Source organism: Drosophila takahashii, chromosome 2L (assembly GCF_030179915.1).
Source record: "Drosophila takahashii strain IR98-3 E-12201 chromosome 2L, DtakHiC1v2, whole genome shotgun sequence".
NCBI classification, from domain to species: Eukaryota; Metazoa; Arthropoda; class Insecta; order Diptera; family Drosophilidae; genus Drosophila; species Drosophila takahashii.
The window spans coordinates 4,170,017-4,193,327 of record NC_091678.1 but is presented as its reverse complement, the minus strand read 5'-3'; the positions used below and the strand labels follow the sequence as shown (position 1 = coordinate 4,193,327).

The 23,311-nt window shown below is 42.8% G+C and overlaps 7 protein-coding genes across 9 annotated transcripts; 3 read left to right on the top strand and 4 right to left on the bottom strand.

Moving 5' to 3' along the window:
- Positions 1 to 30: 30 nt before the first annotated feature.
- On the top strand, positions 31 to 4,570 carry Hrs (Hepatocyte growth factor regulated tyrosine kinase substrate). Of its 2 annotated transcripts, XM_070214465.1 has the most exons (5): positions 31 to 178; positions 360 to 444; positions 500 to 764; positions 1,728 to 2,102; positions 2,827 to 4,570. In XM_070214465.1, the coding sequence occupies exons 1-5, from the start codon at positions 148 to 150 to the stop codon at positions 4,282 to 4,284; spliced, it is 2,214 nt and encodes a 737-aa protein (XP_070070566.1). In that variant the 5' UTR covers positions 31 to 147; the 3' UTR covers positions 4,285 to 4,570. The 2 variants fall into 2 exon arrangements, with proteins under 2 accessions (XP_070070566.1, XP_070070568.1); XM_070214467.1 differs by lacking the exons at positions 31 to 178; positions 360 to 444; positions 500 to 764 and adding an exon at positions 1,619 to 1,675.
- LOC108064016 (phosphoglycerate kinase) lies at positions 4,533 to 6,112 on the bottom strand. Its single transcript, XM_017151338.3, has 3 exons — positions 5,925 to 6,112; positions 5,762 to 5,870; positions 4,533 to 5,691 (listed from the first exon to the last, which is right to left on the bottom strand). Exons 1-3 carry the CDS (start codon positions 6,095 to 6,097, stop codon positions 4,612 to 4,614), a joined length of 1,362 nt encoding a protein of 453 aa, XP_017006827.3. The 5' UTR covers positions 6,098 to 6,112; the 3' UTR covers positions 4,533 to 4,611.
- A 176-nt stretch (positions 6,113 to 6,288) lies between these two features.
- Positions 6,289 to 8,334, top strand: Cwc25 (CWC25 spliceosome associated protein homolog). Its single transcript, XM_070214478.1, has 3 exons — positions 6,289 to 6,471; positions 6,528 to 6,750; positions 6,810 to 8,334. The coding sequence occupies exons 1-3, from the start codon at positions 6,454 to 6,456 to the stop codon at positions 8,222 to 8,224; spliced, it is 1,656 nt and encodes a 551-aa protein (XP_070070579.1). The 5' UTR covers positions 6,289 to 6,453; the 3' UTR covers positions 8,225 to 8,334.
- Pgk (phosphoglycerate kinase) lies at positions 8,222 to 10,657 on the bottom strand. The gene is made up of 3 exons (XM_017151291.3): positions 10,452 to 10,657; positions 9,436 to 10,380; positions 8,222 to 8,593 (listed from the first exon to the last, which is right to left on the bottom strand). The coding sequence occupies exons 1-3, from the start codon at positions 10,511 to 10,513 to the stop codon at positions 8,353 to 8,355; spliced, it is 1,248 nt and encodes a 415-aa protein (XP_017006780.2). The 5' UTR covers positions 10,514 to 10,657; the 3' UTR covers positions 8,222 to 8,352.
- Positions 10,658 to 15,610: 4,953 nt separating this feature from the next.
- Bacc (nuclear regulator Bacchus) lies at positions 15,611 to 19,898 on the top strand. Of its 2 annotated transcripts, XM_070214495.1 has the most exons (4): positions 15,611 to 15,752; positions 16,309 to 16,594; positions 18,954 to 19,110; positions 19,178 to 19,898. In XM_070214495.1, exons 2-4 carry the CDS (start codon positions 16,346 to 16,348, stop codon positions 19,225 to 19,227), a joined length of 456 nt encoding a protein of 151 aa, XP_070070596.1. In that variant the 5' UTR covers positions 15,611 to 15,752; positions 16,309 to 16,345; the 3' UTR covers positions 19,228 to 19,898. The 2 variants fall into 2 exon arrangements, with proteins under 2 accessions (XP_070070596.1, XP_017006782.2); XM_017151293.3 differs by lacking the exon at positions 15,611 to 15,752 and having other exon boundaries at positions 16,143 to 16,594.
- A 1,876-nt stretch (positions 19,899 to 21,774) lies between these two features.
- Positions 21,775 to 22,597, bottom strand: HemK2 (HemK methyltransferase 2). Its single transcript, XM_017151292.3, has one exon. The coding sequence runs from the start codon at positions 22,595 to 22,597 to the stop codon at positions 21,923 to 21,925; it is 675 nt and encodes a 224-aa protein (XP_017006781.3). The 3' UTR covers positions 21,775 to 21,922.
- A 12-nt stretch (positions 22,598 to 22,609) lies between these two features.
- Positions 22,610 to 23,060, bottom strand: Snapin (SNAP associated protein). The gene has a single exon (XM_017151295.3). It carries the CDS (start codon positions 23,012 to 23,014, stop codon positions 22,610 to 22,612), a length of 405 nt encoding a protein of 134 aa, XP_017006784.1. The 5' UTR covers positions 23,015 to 23,060.
- Positions 23,061 to 23,311: the final 251 nt, after the last annotated feature.

The following is a 23,311-nucleotide window of genomic DNA, read 5'->3' as shown; positions in this document are numbered from 1 at the left end:
CCATACCGGAAAAATAAAACTGGTATTTTTTACAGTTATCGGAGCGGTCACGCTAAGTGCAAAACAATAATAAGAAAAACAGCTTAATTTTAACCCAATAATAATAGAAAAATAACGACAAATAGCAGCGAAAATTAAACATTAAACATGTTTCGATCGAGTTTTGATAAAAACTTAGGTAAGAAACCCCGAGAGCGATGAAAATGAGCCAGAATTTGACCCGTAAAAATGACTCATCGTAAAACCAAAGAGAACAAAAAAAAACTTGCAAGATTTAATAAAAAAAGGCAAATGAACTCTTAAGTTGAAGATTGTGATAAATGCACAAAGGTTGACTAATACGCACTTCAAATTTCCAGAAAATGCCACGAGTCATCTGCGTTTGGAGCCCGACTGGCCCTCCATCCTCTTAATTTGCGATGAAATCAATCAGAAAGATGTCACGTAAGTTTTTTTAGAATATTTGGAAGATATAAGGTTAATAAACTATAATTTGCAGTCCCAAGAATGCCTTTGCTGCCATTAAGAAGAAGATGAACTCCCCGAATCCCCACTCGTCCTGCTATTCCCTTCTGGTCCTCGAGAGCATCGTCAAGAACTGCGGAGCCCCCGTTCACGAGGAGGTCTTCACCAAGGAGAACTGCGAGATGTTCAGCAGCTTCCTGGAGTCCACGCCCCACGAGAACGTCCGCCAGAAGATGCTCGAACTGGTCCAGACATGGGCCAATGCCTTCCGGTCATCGGACAAATACCAGGCCATCAAGGTAGGATTTAGATTCTTACAGAAGAATATTCCATTAAAATCATCCAAAACTATGAGGTTTTACCAGGATATATAAACTGCAACCAACTATAATTTTGAAATTAGATGAGATATTTCTAAACATGCTGATATATCTAGAGATTTCTATTTTTTAGAATTTTCTAGGGTTTTATAAGCCAGTATTCTAATTGTAATTTTTATCAACTAGTTCTAATTAGATTCCTATGTACTTAAATTCCTATAAACTGAAATGAAATCATCCAAAACTATGAGGTTTTACCAGGATATATAAACTTCAAGCAGTTATAATCTTTAAGTTAGATGAGATATATCATCAAACATACTAATATATCTAGAGATTTATATTTTTTATAGAAGTTTATACCATAGAAACCGTGCAAAACTATGACTTTGATATTAGATGAGATACATCTAAACATGCTGATATATCTAGAGTTTTCTATTTTTTAGAGTTTTCTAGGATTTTATAAACCAGTATTCTAATTTTTATTCTTATTAACTCTTTCTCATTAAATTCCTATGTATTTAAGTTTCCTATTAAATCTTAAAAAAAATTTCTATAAATAACAGAATTTTGTAAGTTTTCATTATTTTAGCAATTACTTATTATAGACAGTTTTTTAAAACTTTTTTAAGCGTAATATGTTCTTTACATATTTTTTTAAAGTTACTTATTTAATACACATTCATGGTATTCCCAATATAAAGTACCTACAAGTTTTCTTTGCCTCACCTTAAACCCCGTTGAACAAAAAATCCGCCACCTTTTTTTTACCCCTAATTTAATTAGTAGAAAACAACTGTTTGGTCTGAACCGAAAGCCAGTGAAATATCATCAGTTGAACCGAAATGAGCTCCGAGGAAGAACTAAGCCTAGAGGAGGAATCCCTAGTAGACGCACTTAAATCCAAAGACTTACCATTAATAATAATATTTTTTACAGGATACCATGACCATCCTGAAGGCCAAGGGGCACACCTTCCCGGAGCTGCGAGAGGCGGACGCCATGTTCACGGCGGACACGGCGCCCAACTGGGCGGATGGCAGGGTGTGCCATCGCTGTCGCGTGGAGTTCACCTTCACCAACCGGAAGCACCATTGCCGCAACTGCGGCCAGGTCTTCTGTGGCCAGTGCACCGCCAAGCAGTGTCCGCTGCCCAAGTACGGAATCGAGAAGGAGGTGCGCGTCTGCGACGGCTGCTTCGCTGCCCTCCAGCGTCCGACGAGCGGAGGAGGAGGCGGAAAGTCCGCTTCTCGACCGGCGGACAGCGAGTTGCCGGCGGAGTATCTGAACAGCACATTGGCCCAGCAAGTGCAGGTGAGTCACCAGAAAGCACAATTGTGTTTATCAAACAAAAACAGATTTAAAAGCAATTACTCATGCTTTAAAACGTAGCCAATTATAACTTTTTAATCGCTCATATTCAGTTTGATTTAGAAGCTGCTTGTGGTGTGTTTTCTTTGTGAGAAATTTTATTGTTATTTATTTATTTAAAATCTACTAAGATAGAAAAACAATATTTCCAGTTTTTAAAAGTAAGCGATGGAAAAATTTCGATTTATTATATTCAGTTTGATTTAGAAGCTACTTATGGTCGGTTTTCTTTGTGAGTTACTTTATTATTATTTATTTATTTAAAATCCACCCAAATAAAAAAAAGCAATATTTCCTGTTTTTAAAAGTAAGCGATGGGAAAATTTCGTTTGAATATATTGAGTTTGATTTAGAATTTGTAAAAGAGGTATAAATTTTTTTTGATGTATAGCAAAAATTCACCCAGATAGAAAAACCATATTTCCAGTTTTTAAAAGTAAGCGATGAGAAAATGTCGATTGAACATATTCAGTTTGATTAAAAATGCTTAGATTGTAAGTTGTGTTTATGAATAAATATCAAGAAAACTAATGGTAAATTGAAATAAATTAATTAAGATTTACCTGTATTCATATACCAATTAAATCGCAATTGATTATTTATTTATCACAATTTTATTATGTTATGAAAAGCTCATTTGATTAATGACAAACTTTTTACAATTCAGACACCAGCCCGCAAGACCGAGGCGGAACTCAAGGAGGAGGAGGAACTGCAGCTGGCCCTGGCGCTCAGTCAATCGGAGGCGGAGCAACAGAAGCCCAAGCAGCAGGCTCAGCCAGCTGCAGCCTATCGCATGCAGCAGAGGTCGCCCAGCCCGGAGGCACCGCCTCCAGAGCCCAAGGAGTACCATCAGCAGCAGCAGCCGGAGGAGGCGAACAATCCGGAGCTGGCGAAGTACTTGAACCGCAGCTACTGGGAGCAGCGCAAGATCAGCGAATCCTCCTCGATGGCAAGTCCCTCGGCGCCGAGTCCCATGCCACCGACTCCGCAGCCCCAGCAAATTATGCCCTTGCAAACTAAAAGCGCCGATGAGTTGCAGATCGATGAGTTTGCCGCCAATATGCGCACCCAGGTGGAGATCTTCGTCAACCGCATGAAATCCAACTCGAGTCGTGGTCGCAGCATCTCCAACGATTCCTCGGTGCAGACGCTCTTTATGACCCTGACTTCGCTGCACTCGCAGCAGTTGTCGTACATCAAGGAGATGGACGACAAGCGCATGTGGTACGAGCAGCTGCAGGACAAGCTCACCCAGATCAAGGATTCGCGGGCGGCGCTGGATCAACTGCGACAGGAGCATGTGGAAAAGCTGCGAAGGATTGCCGAGGAGCAGGAGCGTCAGCGGCAGATGCAAATGGCCCAGAAACTGGACATAATGCGCAAGAAGAAGCAGGAGTATCTGCAGTACCAGCGGCAATTGGCCCTGCAGCGCATCCAGGAGCAGGAGCGCGAGATGCAGTTGCGTCAGGAGCAGCAGAAGGCGCAGTATTTGATGGGTCAGGCGGCGCCACCGTTTCCCTACATGCCGCCGTCGGCGGTGCCGCAACATGGATCGCCGTCGCATCAGCTGAACAATGTGTACAATCCTTATGCGGCTGGCTATTTGCCACAGGCTCCGGCACCGGCTCCCAATGGACATGGCCAGTTCCAGGCCATTCCGCCGGGCATGTACAATCCGTCGATGCAACAGCCGATGCCTCCGAATCTCCAGCAGCCCGGCGGCTTAATGCAGCAGCCGGCGCCGCCTGGAAATGCCCAGATGATGCCGCCCATGCCCGAAAATCAGTTCGCCAACAATCCAGCAATCCTACAGCAGCCACAGGCTCCGCAGGCACAACAGCTTTCCAATCCGCAGATGCCATTTCAACAGCAGCCGCCTCAGCAAATTCCTGGTCAACAGCCACAGCAAATTCCCGGTCAGCAGCCACAGCAAATTCCCGGTCAGCAGCCTCAGCAAATTCACATGATGCTGCAGCAGCAACCTCCAGCTCCACAGGCTGCACCTCCAGTCACCGAAATCACCAACAACCAAGTCCAGGCGGTGGCTGCTGCACCTGCTCCGCCGCAAAACGAGCCGAAAGCCGAAGAGCCAGCCACAGCGGAGCTTATTAGCTTCGATTAATCCCAAGAAATGTTATTCCATTTGTATTACCCTTCAGAGTTGGGGTCCAAACAGTTCTCGTGTATGTAAAATGTATGTTTTGTTTGCGGTTATTAGTTACTATTTTAAATGATTTGTGATGCGAGAAAATAACCGGGTTAAATTTTAAGTTTAGACCAAATTTATGGAGGTAAAAAGACAGAAAAAAACCCACACGAGATATGTTTGAATCGAAGCCCGCTCTTTTATCAAGTTTTAACCAACTAATGTTATTCCAAAATAAAACTTAACTTTGTATTTTGCGAAACTCTGTTTAGTAATGTAAATTAACTAGAATAAGGATTATTTTTAGGCATCTGAGAGAGCAGCTACCCCTGGTAGAATCTTCCCTTCCAGCAGCTCCAGCGAAGCTCCTCCACCGGTGGACACATGTGATACCTTGTCCGCTCCACCGAACTTCATGCAAGCCGTGGCCGTATCACCTCCGCCCACAATTGTGGTGGCTCCCCTTTTAGTGGCTCCGATTACCGCCTCCAACATGGACTGGGTTCCCTGGGAGAATAACTCGTTCTCGAACAAACCAGGCGGCCCATTCCAAACTATCGTTTTGGATGCACAAATGGCGCCTGCAAACAGCGCACTGGATATCTCGCCATGATCCAGACCCATCATATCCTTTGGTATGCCCTTGGTAGCCTCAACAAAATCGATTTTATCCGGCTTCTGGTCGATCTTGTTGGCGATCACGAAGTCAACCGGAAATAGTATATTCACATTCTTATCCTTTGCCTTGCAGACAATATCATCTACCATTTTGGCTCCCTTCTCGTCGAACAGGGACTTTCCAATCTCCATGTTGTTGAGGACTTTTAGAAATGTAAAAGCCATGCCACCGGATATTATCATGGCGGATACGTTATTCAGGAGATTGGTAATCAGTGGAATTTTATCTGCTATCTTGGCGCCTCCTAAAATTGCCAAAAAGGGAGTCGCTGGATTGTGGAGAACCTTGGCAAAGTACTCGAGTTCCTTGTCCAAAAGGAAGCCGGCGGCACGCACCTTGTAGCCATCGCCCATCATGGAACTGTGCGGACGATGGGCGGTTCCGAAGGCATCATTCACATAAATCTCGCCAAGCTGCGCCAACTTGGCCCGGAACTCCTTGACCTTCTGGGGATCGGCCTTGACCTTCTTCTTGTTCTCATCCTTGCTGCTGCCCGTCTCCTCGGCGTAGAAGCGTAGGTTCTCCAGCAGCAGGACGCTGCCTTCGGGCGGATCCTTCAGAGCTTCCAGAGTCTGATCACCGACACAGTCTTCTAGGAAACAGACCGGCTTTCCCAGCACCTTCTCCAGCTCCTTGGCCACCGGCTCCAGGCTGAACTTCTTGTCCTTTTTGCCATCAGGACGTCCCAAGTGGGAAGCCAAAACCTGATTGATAAAAAATTTTTTTTTTTTAATTTTTTTTTGATTGTGCGTAAAACCTACAACTAATACTTACTAAAGACTTGCACTTTTTATCCAAAGCATATTTTATGCTTGGAAGGGCAGCCACAATTCGTTGATTGTTTGTTATTTTACCATCTTTCATGGGTACATTAAAGTCCACTCTTTAAAAAAAAACGTATAAATCTTTAAACATATTTCTCTAGGTTTCTTATTACCTCATAAAAACTTTTTTTCCCGTCACATCGACATTTTTCAAACTCAACTTCTTTGCTTGAGATTTCTTCCCATTGCAGTCATCTGTGCTAAAATATCGTAAAGACTTGGCTGAATTCGGGCTTAGATTTGATTTAGCTAAAAACTTGAAAAAATTACGTTGCAAAAAAAGCATGTTGAAAAACTCAGTCAAGTCAATAAATTTATATTTTTTGAAGTAAAACTCTTTTTTATAAAAAGTGATGAACTAATCAAAGCTATGTTTTTTACTTAGATATGTGACAACATTAATGTGTTTAAAATATATTGTTAAATAAATTAGAATTAATTTAGCACATATCAGATATTTTAAAAAATAGTTTAAGAAAATTCGTACATTCTGGCAACTCTATTTCATTTATAATATCGCGACCATCTGGCAACCTTGATAGGGAACATATGTTTTTGATGAAAACACAAGAAAAGGAGGGAAAAACTGCAATTGTTTGTAATTTGTTTGTTTTACTGTGAAAACCCCGGACAAAACCCACGATGGGTGGCGGAGATCTAGTAAGTAGTGGCTACCCAACACACTACCCCTGTAACACAAGCTATTTCCCCCGCAGAACTTGAAGAAATCATGGCATCCGCACACGATGAAAAACCAGGAGCGCGTTTGGAAGGCGGAGGAGCAGGCGAAGATGGAGGAGCGCAAGCTGGAGGATCTGCGCAAGGAGATCAACGAGGAGCGGGACAGGGAGGAGCTGAGGCGGTTGGGCGAATCTTCTGGTGTACTGAGTAATAGTGGTGGAGCAGCCGGCGAGGCCAAACTTGAGTGGATGTACAAAAGTGAGTCAGTTAGATGAAATCTTAATAAATCCTCTAATCTCTACAAAATCTTAATACAGACAGCACGGAGCTGATCAATCGCGAGGAGTACCTGCTGGGCCGCAAGATCGACAAGTCCTTCGAGACCCTGCAGGCCGAGGAGCACCGCCAGGAGCAGAGCACCGTGGGCCTCAAGCAGTCCATCAATCATGTGGAGCACGACTGCGTGCCCTTCTCCATCCGCACCTATCGCAATCTGCAGTCCACCGAACAGGTCGACATGCAGCGCAAGACCCTCGAGGATCCGCTGATGCTCATCAAGCAGCGCGAGATGGAATCCCGTCGAAAACTCCTCGAGAATCCCGTCAAACTGAAGGAAATCCATCGCATCCTCAAGACTGAACAGGATCTAAAGGCCGCCAAGGAGAAAAAGGCCAAGAAGAGCAAAAAGTCCAAGAAGTCCAAAAAGAAGAAGAGCAAAAGGCGATCCAGCGATGAGGATGACAGCGAGAGCAGCGATAGCGACGATGATCTGGACAGAAAACTGGCCCGCCAGGTCAGCAAACTCAAGGGCGACCACGGCAATGGTGACCTCAAGTTGGACAAACTGCTGGACGCCCAGTATCGCACCATTTCCAAGCAACTAGACATGGCGACCAAGAAAAAGTCAAAGAAATCCAAGCGAAAAGGCAGCAGCAGCAGCGACGAAAGTAGTGATGAGGAGGAAAGGCCCAGGCGACAAAGATCTAGGGAAGTTGAGTCAAGGAGAAGGGATGAGAGGAAGCAGAGTCCAGAAGACAGAAGGCAGAGGGAGAGACGCAGAAGCAGAAGCCCTCCAGAGCAAAGGAACAGACGGAGGAGTCCAGACGAGAGAAGGATAGGGCGGAGGAGCAGAAGTCCTCAAGAAAGAAAGGAAAGGCGGAGAAGCAGAAGTCCCCAAGAGCGAAAAGAAAGACGGAGGAGCAGAAGTCCCCAAGATAGAAAGCAGAAACGGAGGACCAGGAGTCCAGAAGACAGAAAAGAGAGACACCGACGCCCAGAAGAAAGCAAGGAAACCTCTAAACAGAGAGAAAATCGCAGGAGCAGAAGCCCCGAGGAGCGTTCTAGATCCAAACGCAGCAGGAGCCAAAGTTCCAAAAGAGATGACCGGCGAAGGAGTGCCGAAAGACCAACTCAACGAAAGGAAAAGGAGACCAGTCGTCCCACCGGCAAACCCAAGCTCAGCGAAGCCGATCGCGAAGCTCGTCTGCGCGAGATGATGGACAATGCGACTTGGAGGGAAGCGGATCGCACCCAGGTGGTCCGCAAGCACCGCGAAGCCTATGCTCGCGAGGAGGCGCAAAATCGTGAACGAGACTTTGACAAGGAGTTCATCAACAAGGAGGTCAAGAAGGCCATCGCCAACCACAACTCCATTGGCGATCGCATCCGGGCCAATCTGAACAACATTCAGCGCACCGCCTCCTCCATGGACAGCAACTTTGCCCGCAAATAAACTAGGATTCCTTTATTTCGTATGCATAATATGGTTCCGCAACAAATAGATTTAACTTTTTTAAACGTCTTGGTTTGTGCTTACAAGATAAACGATGCGATTAACATAGATATACCGTCTGTAGAGACTTAGGCGTTGGACAGAGCGGCCACGCCCGGCAGTGTCTTGCCCTCCAGGAGCTCCAGCGAGGCGCCGCCACCGGTGGAGACGTGCGAGACGAGGGCCTCGGTGTTCCACTTGGCGCAGCAGGAGGCAGTGTCGCCGCCGCCGATGATGGAGACGGTGCCGTTCTTGGTGGCGGCCACCACGCCGTCCATGATGGACTTGGTGCCGTTGGCGAAGTTGGGGAACTCGAACACGCCGGGGGGTCTGCAATAAAGTTTAGTTTATTACTAATAACTTATTAGAAATTAGAGCCCTATGTGAATCATTCAATTTTTGTTTTATCATAGTATGCAATGAAATTTCTGATTTGTTTAATTCAATTCTATGTGAAATAAATTGAATGTTTTTCTAATTCATTTCGAATTGAATGAATGAATAATTTTAATGAACTTTTTGAATTTGCCAGTTTTTTTTGTGCTTTCTTTTGAGAACAAAAACTGAAAAATTTTTAACAAATCAATGTTAAATGCTAAGAAAATAAAATTGATGCAGATTTAATCACAAAATTATGGCCCTTTCTTCTTGAAAAGAAATTGTCGTTTGAATTATTTCGGAATTCATGCCATTAAAATTCAAATTCATTAAATTCTATTAAACTAAAAATTCAAATTCATTCAATTCTATTAAACTCAAAATTCAAATTCACTCAATTCTATTAAACTCAAAATTCTAATTAATTCATTCATATAAAACCAAAAAATTTAAAATAATTCATTGAATCCATGCTTTTTTTTGAGTACAAAAACTGGAAAATGTTTAAAAAATCAATGTTAACTGCTTACAAAAAAAAATTCATGCAGATTTAATCAGAAAAATTATGGACCTTTCTTCTTCAAAAGAAATTGTCGTTTGAATTATTTCGGATTTAATGCCATTCATTCATTCAATTCTATAAAACTCAAAATTCAAATTAATTAAATTCTTTTAAACTCAAAATTCGAATTAATTCATTCATATAAAACAAAAAATTCAAAATGATTCATTGAATCCCCTCATGCAGGGCTCTATCATAAATATATAAAGAAATCAATAAACGAGACACCTACCCGTTCCACACGATCAGCTTGGAGCGGGCAATGGGCGCCGCGAAGAGCTCGCGGGTCTTGGGACCCACATCCAGACCCATGTGTCCATCGGGAATGCCCGCCTCCACGGTGGCCTCGCTCACGGCGGCATTCTCGGCAAACTTGTCGCCGCAGACAAAGTCCACCGGCAGATGCAGCTGCACGTTGTTCTTCTTGGCCTTCTCCACCAGATTCTGGACGATCTTCGAACCCTCCTCATCGAACAGCGAGCCACCGATCTTCATGTTGTTCAGGACCTTCAGGAAAGTGAAGGCCATGCCGCCGCCGATGATCATCTCGTTGACCTTGTCCAGCAGGTTCTCGATCAGCTGGATCTTGTCCGCGACCTTGGCGCCGCCGAGAATGGCCAGGAAGGGATTTGGGGGCTTGTCCAGGGCCTGCGAGAAGTACTTCAACTCCTTGTTGAGCAGCAGACCGGCGGCACGCTTCTCGAAGCCATCGCCCATCATGGAACTGTGGGCGCGATGCGCGGTGCCGAAGGCATCGTTCACATAGACATCGCCCAGCTTGGCCAGGCTGGCGCGGAACTCCTTGACCTTGGCGGGATCGGCCTTCACCTTGCCGCCGCTGGCGTCCACTCCCTTGCCCTCCTCCTCCACGTAGAAGCGAACGTTCTCAAGGAGAATGACCGATCCCGGGGCGGGATCCTTGCAGGCGGCCTCCACCTCGGCGCCGACGCAGTCGCTCAGGAAGGTCACATCCTGACCGAGCAGGGTCTTCAACTCAGCGGCCACGGGAGCGAGAGTGTACTTGATGTTCTTGTTGCCATCGGGACGACCCAAATGGGACATCAGCACCACCGACTTGGCCTTCTTGGACAGGGCCAACTTGACACTATCCAAAGCAGCCACGATCCTCTGGTTGCTGGTGATCTTGCCCTCCTTGATGGGCACATTGAAGTCCACTCTATGAAGTAGAAAAAAACGAAACCGTAAGTTTATGCAACTACATTTTACCCCAGAATTCTCTGAAATTACCGCATCAGCACCCTTTTGCCATCCAAGTCCAGGTTCTCGATGCTCAGCTTGTTGAAGGCCATCTTGGGATTTATCTGGATTTTCTGGATTCTCTGGATACTCCTGGTGCGTGCTAGCAAACTCCGGGTCGCGATTCCACTGATTCCGCAAATCTTCTTCGTCCGCAACTGCTGTGCGGCAATGTCAGCGCAAGGTCATTGGTGGGCGCTAGGGCTGCATCTCGATTTCCAGGGGCGGCACTCTGTAGCAGGCAGCTTTTTGGCGATTAATAGGGGGATTCCCTAAACTGTTGAATTGCTGAATTGTTGAATTTTGGTCAGCTGTTAATCAGCTGTTCCATACAAAGTCAACTTTCAGAAATTTCAGCAATTCATCAGCCTCGGGGCTGCTGAAAATTTTGTTGAATTGCTGAAAAGCCAGAGTTGTCACCTTTTTTTAAAAGTCGTGGCAACTCTGTAACATTTTAGTATCACCAGTACGCATTATTTATTTTAAAATCAACTTAGAAAGCATATTTGTGGTTCTTTTTGCCTTGGTAACACTTTTAGACAGTAACCAGCAATAATAAATCAAATATTACATGCTTTAAGTTCCGTGAAACTTTTCAACAAATAACAGCTGTTTGAAAATTCAACAGGAACCATTTTGGGTCGTTCCCTTAATTGCTGAAATTTTTTGATGAATTTTCAACAATTCAGCAATTCAACAGTTTAGGGAATCCCCCTAATATATATCCTGCGCAGGACACAAATGGGCTTACTCCATTTATGGGGGTCGGAGTTAATTTCAGGGTGTATTTTCATTCGAAAGTCGGCTTGAAATTATAATGGCCAAATGCAACCGTGTGTTTGGCGCCCAACATGTTTTTCAACTTATTCAGACTTTTCCATATAGTAAACGTATTCTTGATAACCATATGAGTAGGATCCAGCCCGATCGGACAACTATAACCTATAACTCCCATACTCTTAGGAATATAATTAGTTTATTTGTGAGTTTTAATCAAAACTTGAACAAAACAGAACCACAGGGTGCGTCATATTTCGCGGCAAAAAACTCGGACAAAATCGGCCAACAAGGTGATTCGTACCCACCGCCGCCGATAGTCATCGATAGACGACATAATACAGCTGTTAATTATAAGCAAGGGTGTCGAAAAGGGGGTAATAGTAATAAAGGGTCCCAGGAGCCCCCTTTTAAATGTTTAAAAACTGTAATATAACCAAAACAAAACATTACTTAAATTAATAAAAGCATTTATTAGTCTTGATTAATTTAAAATAAAATGTATAGCAATTTTCTAAGTTTTAGAATACACAATTTATAGTTTATATAATGATTTTTATTATAATATTATATTTATTTTCTGATATGTTAAATAAAAAAAAAACTTTTGTTAATAATAATAATAATAATATATTAAAAATAATTTAAAATCTTTTAAACCTCTTGAACATTTTTACACTACTCCTCTGGAAGGCGGTCGAATTCAAACTTTACATGAGCAAATCTCACGTACCCAATTTTAAGTGCTTCCATAGCATGAAATAACCAAAATTAACTAATATTTTACGTTTACATTCACTCCAGTGGATTTAAAACGATTTTTCAGCTTGTGAAAACACCTAAAACCCCATATATCGACATCATTTCCGCCCTCTTAACGTTTGTATGTAAATATGTAATTATTGAATAAATGATTCTTGCTCAGGCCAACAAAGACAAATCACACAATCATGGCCACTGGCCGTTGTTTTATTTTGGCTGTGCAAACGCCAACGAATTCAGCCTATGATGCCATGATGGTTCTGCCCCTCCCCCGAAATGATTCATTCATGGCTGCCCATTCTCTATCTTTGCTCATCTCCGACGGTCCAAGCACCACCGACGGGGTAACCCATCGCACCACCACCCAAAATACAGTACACCACCCACCACAAGTGTTCAGTGCAGCGAAATGCATGACGCAGATGGCAGAAAGAAGGTATCTGGGAATGAGGATGGGTTGGTTGAGTTTATGGGTATTCAGAGGTTTTCTAGCCAAAATAATACGGTAATAACAAGATGTATCTTATTAAATGAGTATATTTATGATGATGTTTTAGTTTAAGTGGAGGGTTAATTTATAACAGATTCACGTAACGTAACGTTAAGTAATTTAATCATTGAAAGGTTCCAAAATCAGTAGTAGTATTAGTTTCCAATGACTAACTTTATAAATTAGATATTTAATAGTTGATATTATTTGGTTGTAGGTTTGCTTAGAACCTCTATGCTTTAAAACCGATAGATTGACATCACTGATAATGTTGTGGGTGAGTGAAAGGTGGGGTTGAGCCTATTTGGGACATTTCAGATGCAGCAATGCAGTGGCAGCGGCTGTCTTGCCACATCCTTCAACAAAGTCGCCAGAAGAATGTCCACTCACACGTCATGAATGTGGGGTCCTGCGTTTCTACGCAATTAAAGCAACTCGACGGGGTGACCCGGGACCCACTACACCAAAAGGACACCAAAAACACTTCCCTCCTCATCAGGTGGTATTGGAAATCGAAGACAATGGGGGCTGCTTAAATTCATTCTAATAATTGCGTGTAAACCGCCCGTTGACGCAGGTGAAACAGGTGAGGTGAGCAGGTGAGCCAGTCAAGTCGAGTCAAGCACTCGTGTGGAAACATTAGCACATGCCGGGAAAACGAGACCCGACCCGAGAATGTCTGATACCCTTGCCATGATGATGATGATCGTCTTCCACAGCCGAGAATCGAGATCCCGAGTCGAGCGGCCAAGCGAATCGCCCATCTATCTAGCAACAGTCTAACAATCGTTCTAATCGAGTCGTAAACCTGTTCATGTCGTTCTACCAAACAATCTTGTGTACCTAAACGCTAGAAGGGACGGCCTATAGTGGCTATTTTTATGCGCTACACTTTGTATCTTAACTGTATGAAGAGAAACTATTGGTTTAGAAGGAATTTTTAATAGTCTTATAACAATATTTACTATTACTATGATTTTTGAAATTCATATTCCAATTAATCATAGATTTCTTTTAGTGCAAGTTACAAATTCCCAACCTTTTCTTTATCCCCACTTTCTATAAAAACCTAACAACCACATTACAGATCTATTAGCAGCACATGCAAGTTTACCTGTGTATTTTTGAGCGTCTGGCTATCGATTGTTTGCATTGAGATTTGTTTACACCTTTATGCTACAGCAGTTTAATGACGCAACGTGTAATTGCACTGGGAGAAATTCTTGGGGCAGGTCACGAACAGCATAAGGAAATGAAATTACAAGACCAGGCAGAAAATCCCAACTAAACAAGATAGTTTACGGTCTGTATTTTTACGGCCCAAAAATATAGAAAAACCTTTTCCGCAGATGTTTGAGTTCCTTGGAAGTACACCCAAGGACAAGATATTTTACCATTTCTGCCTGCCTGAACCTTTCTTATCGCCTTTCCCAGCGGTTCCTCCATTTTAAACTATCGCCTAACCTTGAAACCGTCGACCGTCGTAACACCCAGATAACTCGAGAAATTGGCACAGGTTGTCCTCTGGATTCTAGATACCATTGTTCACTGTCTTTCTACGGGGAGAGACCCCACATGCCCGATGAGAAAGCGCGAATTCTTGGGGGGAACGAACGCCGAAGCCACTCGAACGGATACTAAGAGTTTTGGAGGGCGGCGAGTGAAGTGAGAAGAAATCAAACCGCAGCAGTGGCAAAACGGAGACGCAAATCGGCTTATCAGGCGAAAAGTCATCGCTTCTGCTCAAATATGTGATAACTCAATGGACGAGGGCCCACGATTACAGGTGTTTACGCTTACTATACCGCCTCGGATGGGAATGGGATGACTCGGAACAGGTTCGCCGGTTTTAATTAGCGACCCGCCTGTCGACAGTCGTCCGCTCGCTCTGTCGTCGACCGTATTATTCAGATTACAAACTATATAGCCTAGGAATTTGTATTTGCCTTTGCTTTTTCACAAAAATAGCTGAAAACGTGAAAGACTGTGGGCTGGCAACTCGACTGGTGGATACCCGTTTTTTGAGGCATTACTCAAGTCAAGTTTGATAATTTTTTTTGTAAGATGTAATTTGAAGAAACGTCCGGCCTTCTCCTAAAGATTCTGTTTATTTCTAATCTCAAATACCACATATTTTGAATGAACTTGAGAGATCAACCTCTGAATGATCGTTTGACCGATAACACAGATTTAGAAAGAAAAGTAATATACCCGCTGAGCACGTTGATTACCAGGTGATATGGGTGATATAGCCCAGTCGGCAGTTCTCGTATATATTAGTCAATTCCTGAACCAACTGGGTTCGTGTAACGAACAGTGCCACCAAATGGTCGAACCACAAGTGCGGGATCAACAGAAAGATTGGCATATGTATAAAAAAGATTTAAGGGTGGACCCAGTTCGATCAGATGATAAGCGTTGACCTTTAAAGTCGCGTGGTATTGTGTATATAACTACGTATTTTGAGGTCTAATCTTCTAAGCGCAAGTAATAAAACTTTGTTATTAAGTAGGACATATAAAATGTAAATTTTTTTTTTATTTTCAAAAACATTTTTCCAAATATTTTACAATCTACAGCCCCGGCGTAATAGCATTTCCCCCAATTGCGTGCAATTAAATCGTTAGAGTCTCAAAAATAGCCGCCCGGTTTCGTATCACCTGCTTCCCCACACGTTACCAATCAATTGACCCCAATCCGCGACGACATTGCGTCCCACGCTGGTCCACTCTATAAATACGAGCCGTATAGAAAACACAGCACACATCTGCAGCAACAATGCTGCAACACTTCTTCCCATCGGCAACATCCACTGTTCGTTCTGTTCTGTTCCACCGCCGAACGGTCAGAACGCCACAGAGTGACTGCACCACCGCCCCCCCCCTCGCCAGCCCCCCTCCCCTAACCCCAGAAACGCACCACCGGTGCGCGCAATTTTCAAATTTACCGCCAAACACAGCCCACAACTGTACTCACGGAACCCAAGCAGATTTTGTATGGAATTAATCAGGAAACCCACTCAACTTGTCAATTACAGATCTAGTTTTGATCGCAGCGCCTCGGGAAAAGGTTCAAAATTAAGGGGACGCCGCTGGCTATAGCCTCGATCGGTAACCAAGTCGATCGGAACAGAGGTATCCGAGATATAGGCGAAAAGGTGCTGAAATGATTTGGCGCAAGAAGAAGCAAGCGGCAATTTCTAGCCATCCAGCGGACGACAAGCTCAGTCTTGAACGAACCGTCGACGGGTACACATATCGGTGGTAGGAAGACCGAACCAAAGAGGGATCCCGTATATCAGTGGGGCCTAGAAAGAAATCCTTTAGCCCTTCGTAGCGCCAACTGATGTATGGGGGCCACTCCTGTAGCCATATAGATATATACCACATATAATCGACAGAAAATCACCGCAAAATAATATTTCGAAAATCCATCGCTCGCTCTGGGATGTTGTTGTTGTCTTCTCTCTGCGCTGCCGCCATCGACTGCGGCTGTACAAATGCCGCGGCGGTTTTTTGAGTGTATTAGGCGCACGGCCAATGGCGTGGGAGAGAGATAACAGAGAGCGTCCGAGAGAGAGAGGGAGAGCGTATCTGCGAGATACTCTCGCCGGAGAGAGCAAGTGCTTAAATAGACGGCCCGCAGCTGAATCGCATTCAGTGTGTTTGTGTGCTTCGTTCGGATCGGTTCTCCTCTCTCTTGTATCTCTCGCCTCCCCGAGTATCTTGCGCTGGTTTTTTGTCGATTTTGTGGATTTGTCGATCACTGAATTCGAAATACAGTAACCAAAACAAGCGAAAAACCCGCACTGTTTTCTAGCAATTAAAAGTTCCCGGAAAAACACAAAACAAAAATCATGTCGGCTGCTACGGAACAACAGAACAACGGCGATGTGGCCGTGGAGAAGGTGGCGGCGGAGGATGTGAGCTCCGTGAAGGACGATCTCAAGGCGAAGGCGGCCGCCGAGGATAAGGCCGCTGCTGCCGACGCCGCCGGCGATGCGGCCGACAACGGTGCGTCAAAGGACGGCGAGGATGCCGCCGACGCTGCTGCCGCCGCTGCCCCCGCAAAGGAATCCGTGAAAGGCACCAAGAGGCCAGCAGAAGTAAGTAGCCATAGCCATTTGTTTACGCGGTAGTAGAAGTAGAAGCGCCCCCAATGATTCACTTGATTAACGCGAGTTCCACTTTTTGTGGTTGAGAAAAATTCTAGAAATAGATATACACACGTTTTTCGGAACAGCGCCGCTCTCTCACTAGCTTATATACTCTCTCTCCCGAGAGAGAGAGTGTTGTTTACGATTAACCAAGATGATTGCGGGTCCGGCAATCAAAGATTATTGTTGTTAGGTTCAAATCGAGGTTAGAGGGCCATCGTGCATATAGACCGGGAGTACAGTTAGCCAGGGCCTTTTGTTTCGTTTCGTATGGGGTGGGTAATGTATTTTTAATAAACCCCATAGGTCATTAGCATTGACGTGTTCGCTGAAAAGCATTACCAATAGATATAACTCATACTCTTGGCCTTATTTATCAGCTATGGGCTATATGGCAATTGCAAATGCAAACGCGTAGCGATGCCAATGCACTCTCTCAATGAAAACACACATTGCCGGCCGGTAAATTACTCATGTCATGTTTTGCCACTTTATTTTTGGTTAACGCAGAGCACGCGGTATTTGAACAAGTTTTTGGGCTTCTGCGCTGTCACATTCCATAATCGAGAAGCACATTTCTTGATAAAAATAAAATAGTTCGGCCAGTAAGGCAGATAAATTGGCAAATCAAGCGCTTTTCTCAAACTCAAACTCGAAATAAAAATGTACAGTTTAACGAGAGAGCAGGAGAGAGCGGGAGAGAGATACGGATACAAAAGAGCGAGATACAAAACTCGCTCGCTCTCTCCTCTCCTCTCCCTCGTAATTTGTATACACACCATGGGCCGTTTTGTCTGTTTGCGTTTGTGCTTACATTTATCTTTCACTTTTTTCCCTGCTCTGCTTTATGCGTATTTATTTTGGTACATAAAACAAGACAGTTTTACAGGGTGTCGTTGGGACTACTTAGCTATCTTGGGTTTACCTATAAATCAATTGAGATACTTTCGAATAACTTTCAGATATATGGTACAGTAGTACATTTTAAAGAATTCTAGATAAGATTTGGAAAGTTATTTACCTAATTCATAACAATGGAGTTGTTTGTACTTATGCCCTTCATTGCTTCTAACACTAATATTCTGATGCTATTATAATACTAGCTGATATGGGGTTTTTCCTATCTTTTCATTAATCACCGTAATTAACCGAGATACCAATCAATAGAACTCGGATTAACTCTGCCCTAGTAATCCCAGTATCAATTATTTCCCTTTTCTGATGGACCCTGTTTGTCCCCCTAATCCTCTATTGCACATTTCTCGAGTTCTGGGTCTCGTGACTTATGCTGTAAGCGGAATAAAAGAATGAGGGGCGGTGGGCTGGCCATTAATTTTGCACATTTTTCCACAGCCCGCTTGTTTTCCGCATTTTCCGCTTTGTAACAGCCTGGTAAATAGGGCCCATGTATTGCGGCTACTCTTTGACTTGGGAACGTGACCGCCTATATACTACATCATATACCATAATATATAGCTTGTTGTTGGTTGGCCAGCGGCAAAAGTTGAGAACCCACGCATGTTGTTGTTTTGCGCCTTTTTCTTCGCTGCCGACGTCGCTGCAGCAGCTGTCGTTTGTGTGAGGGAGAGATTCATTCATGCAGTTCAGGTACAGTTTACAGTTTCTGCCGACCGGGACGCTCTCACGGATTCGGATACGGTCCCTCTCAGGTACTCTCTTTCGCTCTCCGCCGCTCTCCCGTTTTCACAGGGCACGCTTGGCTTCGTTTCGTATCTCACGGATGCGGATACATATGTCGCTGCCGGCGTCGCTGCTTATTGTTTTTTTTTTTCTCCCCCTTATGTAGTAAATATGTCGCCTAATACATACACAGCACAGATGTAACACGGCTGCACTTGTAATCCGCTCTCTCGAACTCGCTCTCTCTCTCTGTCTCTCCGTTTGCAGCGAATTACATTGGCGCGCGCATTTTTCAAATGTTTTTTTACGGCGAAAATAACGATTTTCGTCGCTGCTTGTTTGTGGGCTGAAAATATACATTTTATGACTATGTACACACGCACGGGAAGTTAAGAGGGGTATTGGATGCCCTTGATCAAGGAGATGTGTGGGTTTGAGTTGGGCGCGTAGGACCATTTCCCGAAACTTTCCTTAATTTCGGCTTGTTTCCTTGATTTCTTATAGCTAGTTGCGTAGGTCGCAGAGATATTTACATATTTGATGGATAATTAAAGATAACAGGGACCCAGGTTCAATACCTACTGTTGTAAATATATTTGTATTTAATTAATTCAATATTTATATCGAAGACAGCTACTAATTTGTATCCTATTTCTCACCTTTCCAGGCCAAATCCGCAGAATCAAAGAAGGCCAAGAAAGCCGCGGATGGCGATTCCGATGAGGAAGAGGCTCTGGACGAAATCATCGAGGGCGACAGTGAAATCGAGAGCGACGAGTACGACATCCCCTACGATGGTGAGGAGGACGACATTGAATGTGATGGTGAGTTGATAGAAACAATTTCCTTTTTGCGCCATCAATCTAATCACCCGATTTTCCCCCCTTATAGATGATGATGATGATAATGATGACGGTTCCGGCTCGGACGATCAGGCGTAATAATAATGTAGTCAAAAATACAAACAAAAACAAACAAAAAATTTAAATTAATAATAAATAAAAGTTACAAGCAAAAAAACAAAACAAAAAAAATAATAATAAACCAACAACCAGAAAATAAACCACAACAAGGAGAAGAAGGAGGAGAAAAAACCACAAAAAAATCGCAAAAGTATATAATTTTTATGTTTAAGAAATAATTTTTTATTTCTTACCTTATTTTAATTGTATTTTATGTGTACTTTTTTTATAAAAAACTACAAAACAAACAAAAATTGTAATTGAAGGCATTTTCGTATGAAAGCAATCTATACGGAAACCAACAAAAAGTAAACATCCCCACTATATACAAGAAAAAAAAAAACAAAAACCAAAATCTTTCTTTCCTTTATGTCATAAGTCCTAATTTAAACGCCCAGTTTATGCGTAAAACAAAATATACAAAGATTGAAAATGTAGCGTAAACGAAGCCCGTGAATTAAACACAGACACACACACACACATACAAAATATTAAAAAATTCATTATTAAATTAGACGTTACATTTATGAATGATCGAAAGAAACAAAAAATACAAAAATGAAAAAGAAACAGCAAATGCAATTAAATACAAAACAAATAAAACATAAAAAATTGTATTTAAATAAATCGCAAAAATCATTGAAAACCAATTCTCGACACGCATTCAATGACACTCAAGTTTTAGCTATGGTTTCAAAATTTTCGCGCCCACTGTGGCCACACGCTCCTAAAATTTCCCACACCGAAGGCACCGTGGACTTTCTTGGCCTTCGCTTTTGGGGTAAAAAAATAAAACATCGGGAAGTTCGAGTTTCACCCTTCTGTTTCGTTTCAGCATTATTAACCATTAACTATGAATAATCTTAAGTACTCAATGTCAGTATTAGAGCGAAGGGTCTATTATTCTGTTGAGAAATTGTGCGAGCGAATCGATAATCGATGATAAGCCTAATTCATTTGTAAATTGTAAAAACCGACCCGAGAATCGAATAATGAGCAAGAAATAAACTTTTAATGTTACATGAATCTACTAGTAAGGCTATCCAAACTTTTTATACACAGCCCCAATTCGAGTTCTCAAAATATAACGACTGATATTTGACAAAGAAATGTGCCCAGTTGGTCAATCAAGGTGCTCGCTACTGAATGCCGCCGAAACCACCCAAAACACTATCCTCCAATCCAACCGATTTAGCCCAGAAAGACATACAAACATATATACACTCAGACCACCCACTGACCCAGATCCAAAGGCAAATGGCTCTAAGCTTGCATTGCTAACCAACAACTGAATAATTGAATACAATATAACTGATACACATATGCCGAAGATAAATAAGCCGATTTGATACAGATATAACAATAACGATAGCCGCAGACAATGTTAAAGAATCATGCATTTTTGTAAATACCAATTATTTATGTATCCGCTTAGTGCGAAAGTAACATCCATTAGTACAGAAAGGCAGCAAAACTGAACCACGAATCGAAAATGAGTATATGAAACAATTTTGAACGATGAAATAAATACTTGTAATTACGTAAAAGCAAAAACCATACGTACATACCTATTGGCATCTATTAGATGCCAATAAAAAGTTTGTTTCAATTGCTTTGCCGACGTTTGTATCGCCTTGGGTGGGGCAACAACCCCCTTGGATGGGGTAAGAAGTAGTGGGCTAGTTATAGGGGTGGGAGTTGTTATCCGCAAACACATATAGGTACATAATTCATTGATTGGCCTTTTGTGCAGATCCATCCCTCCCATATCTTTGTATTCGGGGGTTGACAATACTGGTTCCGCAATCCTCCCTATCGAAAAAAACGATTAAATTTAGTAAGGGATGATGAAGGAAATTATACTTCGATTAAATACATTTAAGGGGTCTGAAAATGATTACTAAATCTAAACTACTATAAAATTGGACCTCTAAAAAACGGTCAGTAGCAAATTTCACCCAGAACGGATTAACATAAAAATCTAAAAATATAACATTAATTACTAAAATAATTAGGAGACGTGTGTGAGGTACAAATTAGAACAATAACATATAAATTGCTATGTAAAATGGTTTTCCCTAAATGATTTTTAAAAATAATCAATTTTTTGATAAAAAAAAACCCCGTTTTTAATTCAGGATCACTGAAAATCGATTTAAAATTTAAATTAAACGATTTGAATTACAAATCGACGTCTAGTTATGACACAGGGTATATTTTGAGAATATTGGGTATTATTTTTGAACTCAACTTTAAAATTATACAGATGAATTTCAAAGCTCCTGAATTTATCCCTTGCAAAAGCTTGAAAAATAGCTTTTTATGAAACAAATTGAAGCTAATTTTGGCCAAAACCCATTTTAATTTTTTTTTTGCATCTATAACGACGAATAATTCATATTTTTTACTTTTTGATATTATTCTTTTTTACGCTATATTTTAGAAACTTCAAGGCCCTCCCTCTCAGATGATATGGATCAAGAATAGATCTTATAGATCCGTAATTAAAAAGAATAACGCATAAACTCACTTCTAGACAAGTCCTTCAAATTTATTCAACTTTAATTAGAATTGTACTGCATATTATTTAATGTAAGTATCAAATTTTAACGTTATCCTTTAAATGGTTACGGTGTAATTAAAATACAACTTGATTTTGATATTATTGCACGAGTCATGAGGATGAGGAGGACCTGGTGACCTTCAGTATGTACAGATGCTCGCCAGGAATGCGTCGCTCCATGAACTTAACGGCCCGGAACTGGAGGCCCTCTAAGTATTTGATAATCTCCTCGGGCTTGTTCTCCCGCAAAAGGAGTAGGTAGAGAACGCCCCGAGGTGAAAGAATGTCATCCAGTTGCTTCAGTAGAATGTCCGTCACGCGTCGCCCATCCTGTCCGCCGGCCCAGGAGAAGACCAGATTGCGCTCCGTTGAAGATTCGCTGTGCGAATCGAACTGCTGCGTTTGCAGCTCCTCGTCGCTGGTCACCACATAGGGTGGATTGAAGAGGAGCACATCCACGGCTTTCGGACGCAGTGCATCCGCCAGATTGCAACGAATGCTCTCCAAACGGGCTCCATTCCGGGCAGCAGTTCTTCGGGTGGCATCACAGGCTCTGGGATTTATATCAGTGGCTAGACATAGGGAAAATCCAGCCAGCTTCTTGGCCAGAGCCGTGATAATCACCCCAGAACCCGAACCCAGTTCCACGCAAAGATGCGGCTGCAGCTGCTCCAGGTAAGGCAGATCCTTTTCCAAGGCATCCAGCAGCAGGAACGAATCCTCCGCAGGCTCGTAAACCTGCTCGAAGTCCTCCGCGCTTAAGTGGTCGGTGTAGGGCGTCTCCATGGCGGCTAGGATCTAGGATATGTTGGTGCTGAGCGCCGAGTCCAGGAGCGCCTGTCGCCGGCGCTGCTCCTTCTCGATCAGCTTGTGCAGACCCGTCAGCCGCTCCTGGCTGGTGCCCAGTACGTTGCTGATGACCGTCACCTTGTGCTTCACGTTCAGCAGCTCCTTCACCTTGTCCGCGAACTCGGGTATCTGACTCTGGGCCCTCTCGATGTCCCTCAGCTGGGCGGCCAGTGCGTCCAGTTGGCCACGCAGCTCCGCCTGCAGCTGGATGGTGGAGGCCACGCGCTCGTCCAACCGCTCGATCGTCGGCTTGAAGAGATTGGTGATGCCCTCGGCGAGGATGTCGCGCGTGGGATTCGTGCAGAAGTTCTCCGTGTTCTCCTCCAAGGAAGTGACGGTGCTGTCCGAATCCATTGCAGAACCTGACCGAAATCCCGAAATAGAGATGCTCTTGGAAACCAGCGATGGTATCGATATATCGTTTAGAGTTTCGCTGGAAATTATTTAACTTTTCTTTAATTTAATAAAAATGATTTAAAATAATTATGATTTTAAAACAATTTGAGCTACAATAAATAAGGAATTTGTCTATTCTAACATAAAAAATAATTTGCATACTGGTCTGTTTCATTTATTAATTTATACATTACTTACACTTAATGTATTTTTTTTTGCTAATATTAATAAAAATTTTAATTAATATTTAAAATA

Coding starts and splice junctions, on each gene's coding strand:
- Bacc (XM_070214495.1), top strand. CDS start 16,346: ATGTCGGCTGCTACGGAACAACAGAACAACGGCGATGTGGCCGTGGAG. Junction 16,595..18,953: donor GCACCAAGAGGCCAGCAGAA/GTAAGTAGCCAT, acceptor TCACCTTTCCAG/GCCAAATCCGCAGAATCAAA. Junction 19,111..19,177: donor GGACGACATTGAATGTGATG/GTGAGTTGATAG, acceptor CCCCCCTTATAG/ATGATGATGATGATAATGAT.
- Cwc25 (XM_070214478.1), top strand. Junction 6,751..6,809: donor ACTTGAGTGGATGTACAAAA/GTGAGTCAGTTA, acceptor ATCTTAATACAG/ACAGCACGGAGCTGATCAAT.
- Pgk (XM_017151291.3), bottom strand. CDS start 10,513: ATGGCCTTCAACAAGCTGAGCATCGAGAACCTGGACTTGGATGGCAAA. Junction 10,381..10,451: donor GGCAAAAGGGTGCTGATGCG/GTAATTTCAGAG, acceptor TCTACTTCATAG/AGTGGACTTCAATGTGCCCA. Junction 8,594..9,435: donor AAGCTGATCGTGTGGAACGG/GTAGGTGTCTCG, acceptor ACTTTATTGCAG/ACCCCCCGGCGTGTTCGAGT.
- Hrs (XM_070214465.1), top strand. CDS start 148: ATGTTTCGATCGAGTTTTGATAAAAACTTAG. Junction 445..499: donor ATCAATCAGAAAGATGTCAC/GTAAGTTTTTTT, acceptor TATAATTTGCAG/TCCCAAGAATGCCTTTGCTG. Junction 2,103..2,826: donor CATTGGCCCAGCAAGTGCAG/GTGAGTCACCAG, acceptor TTTACAATTCAG/ACACCAGCCCGCAAGACCGA.
- HemK2 (XM_017151292.3), bottom strand. CDS start 22,597: ATGGAGACGCCCTACACCGACCACTTAAGCGCGGAGGACTTCGAGCAG.
- LOC108064016 (XM_017151338.3), bottom strand. CDS start 6,097: ATGCTTTTTTTGCAACGTAATTTTTTCAAGTTTTTAGCTAAATCAAAT. Junction 5,871..5,924: donor GGAAAAAAAGTTTTTATGAG/GTAATAAGAAAC, acceptor TTTTTTTTAAAG/AGTGGACTTTAATGTACCCA. Junction 5,692..5,761: donor ATAAAAAGTGCAAGTCTTTA/GTAAGTATTAGT, acceptor TTTATCAATCAG/GTTTTGGCTTCCCACTTGGG.
- Snapin (XM_017151295.3), bottom strand. CDS start 23,014: ATGGATTCGGACAGCACCGTCACTTCCTTGGAGGAGAACACGGAGAAC.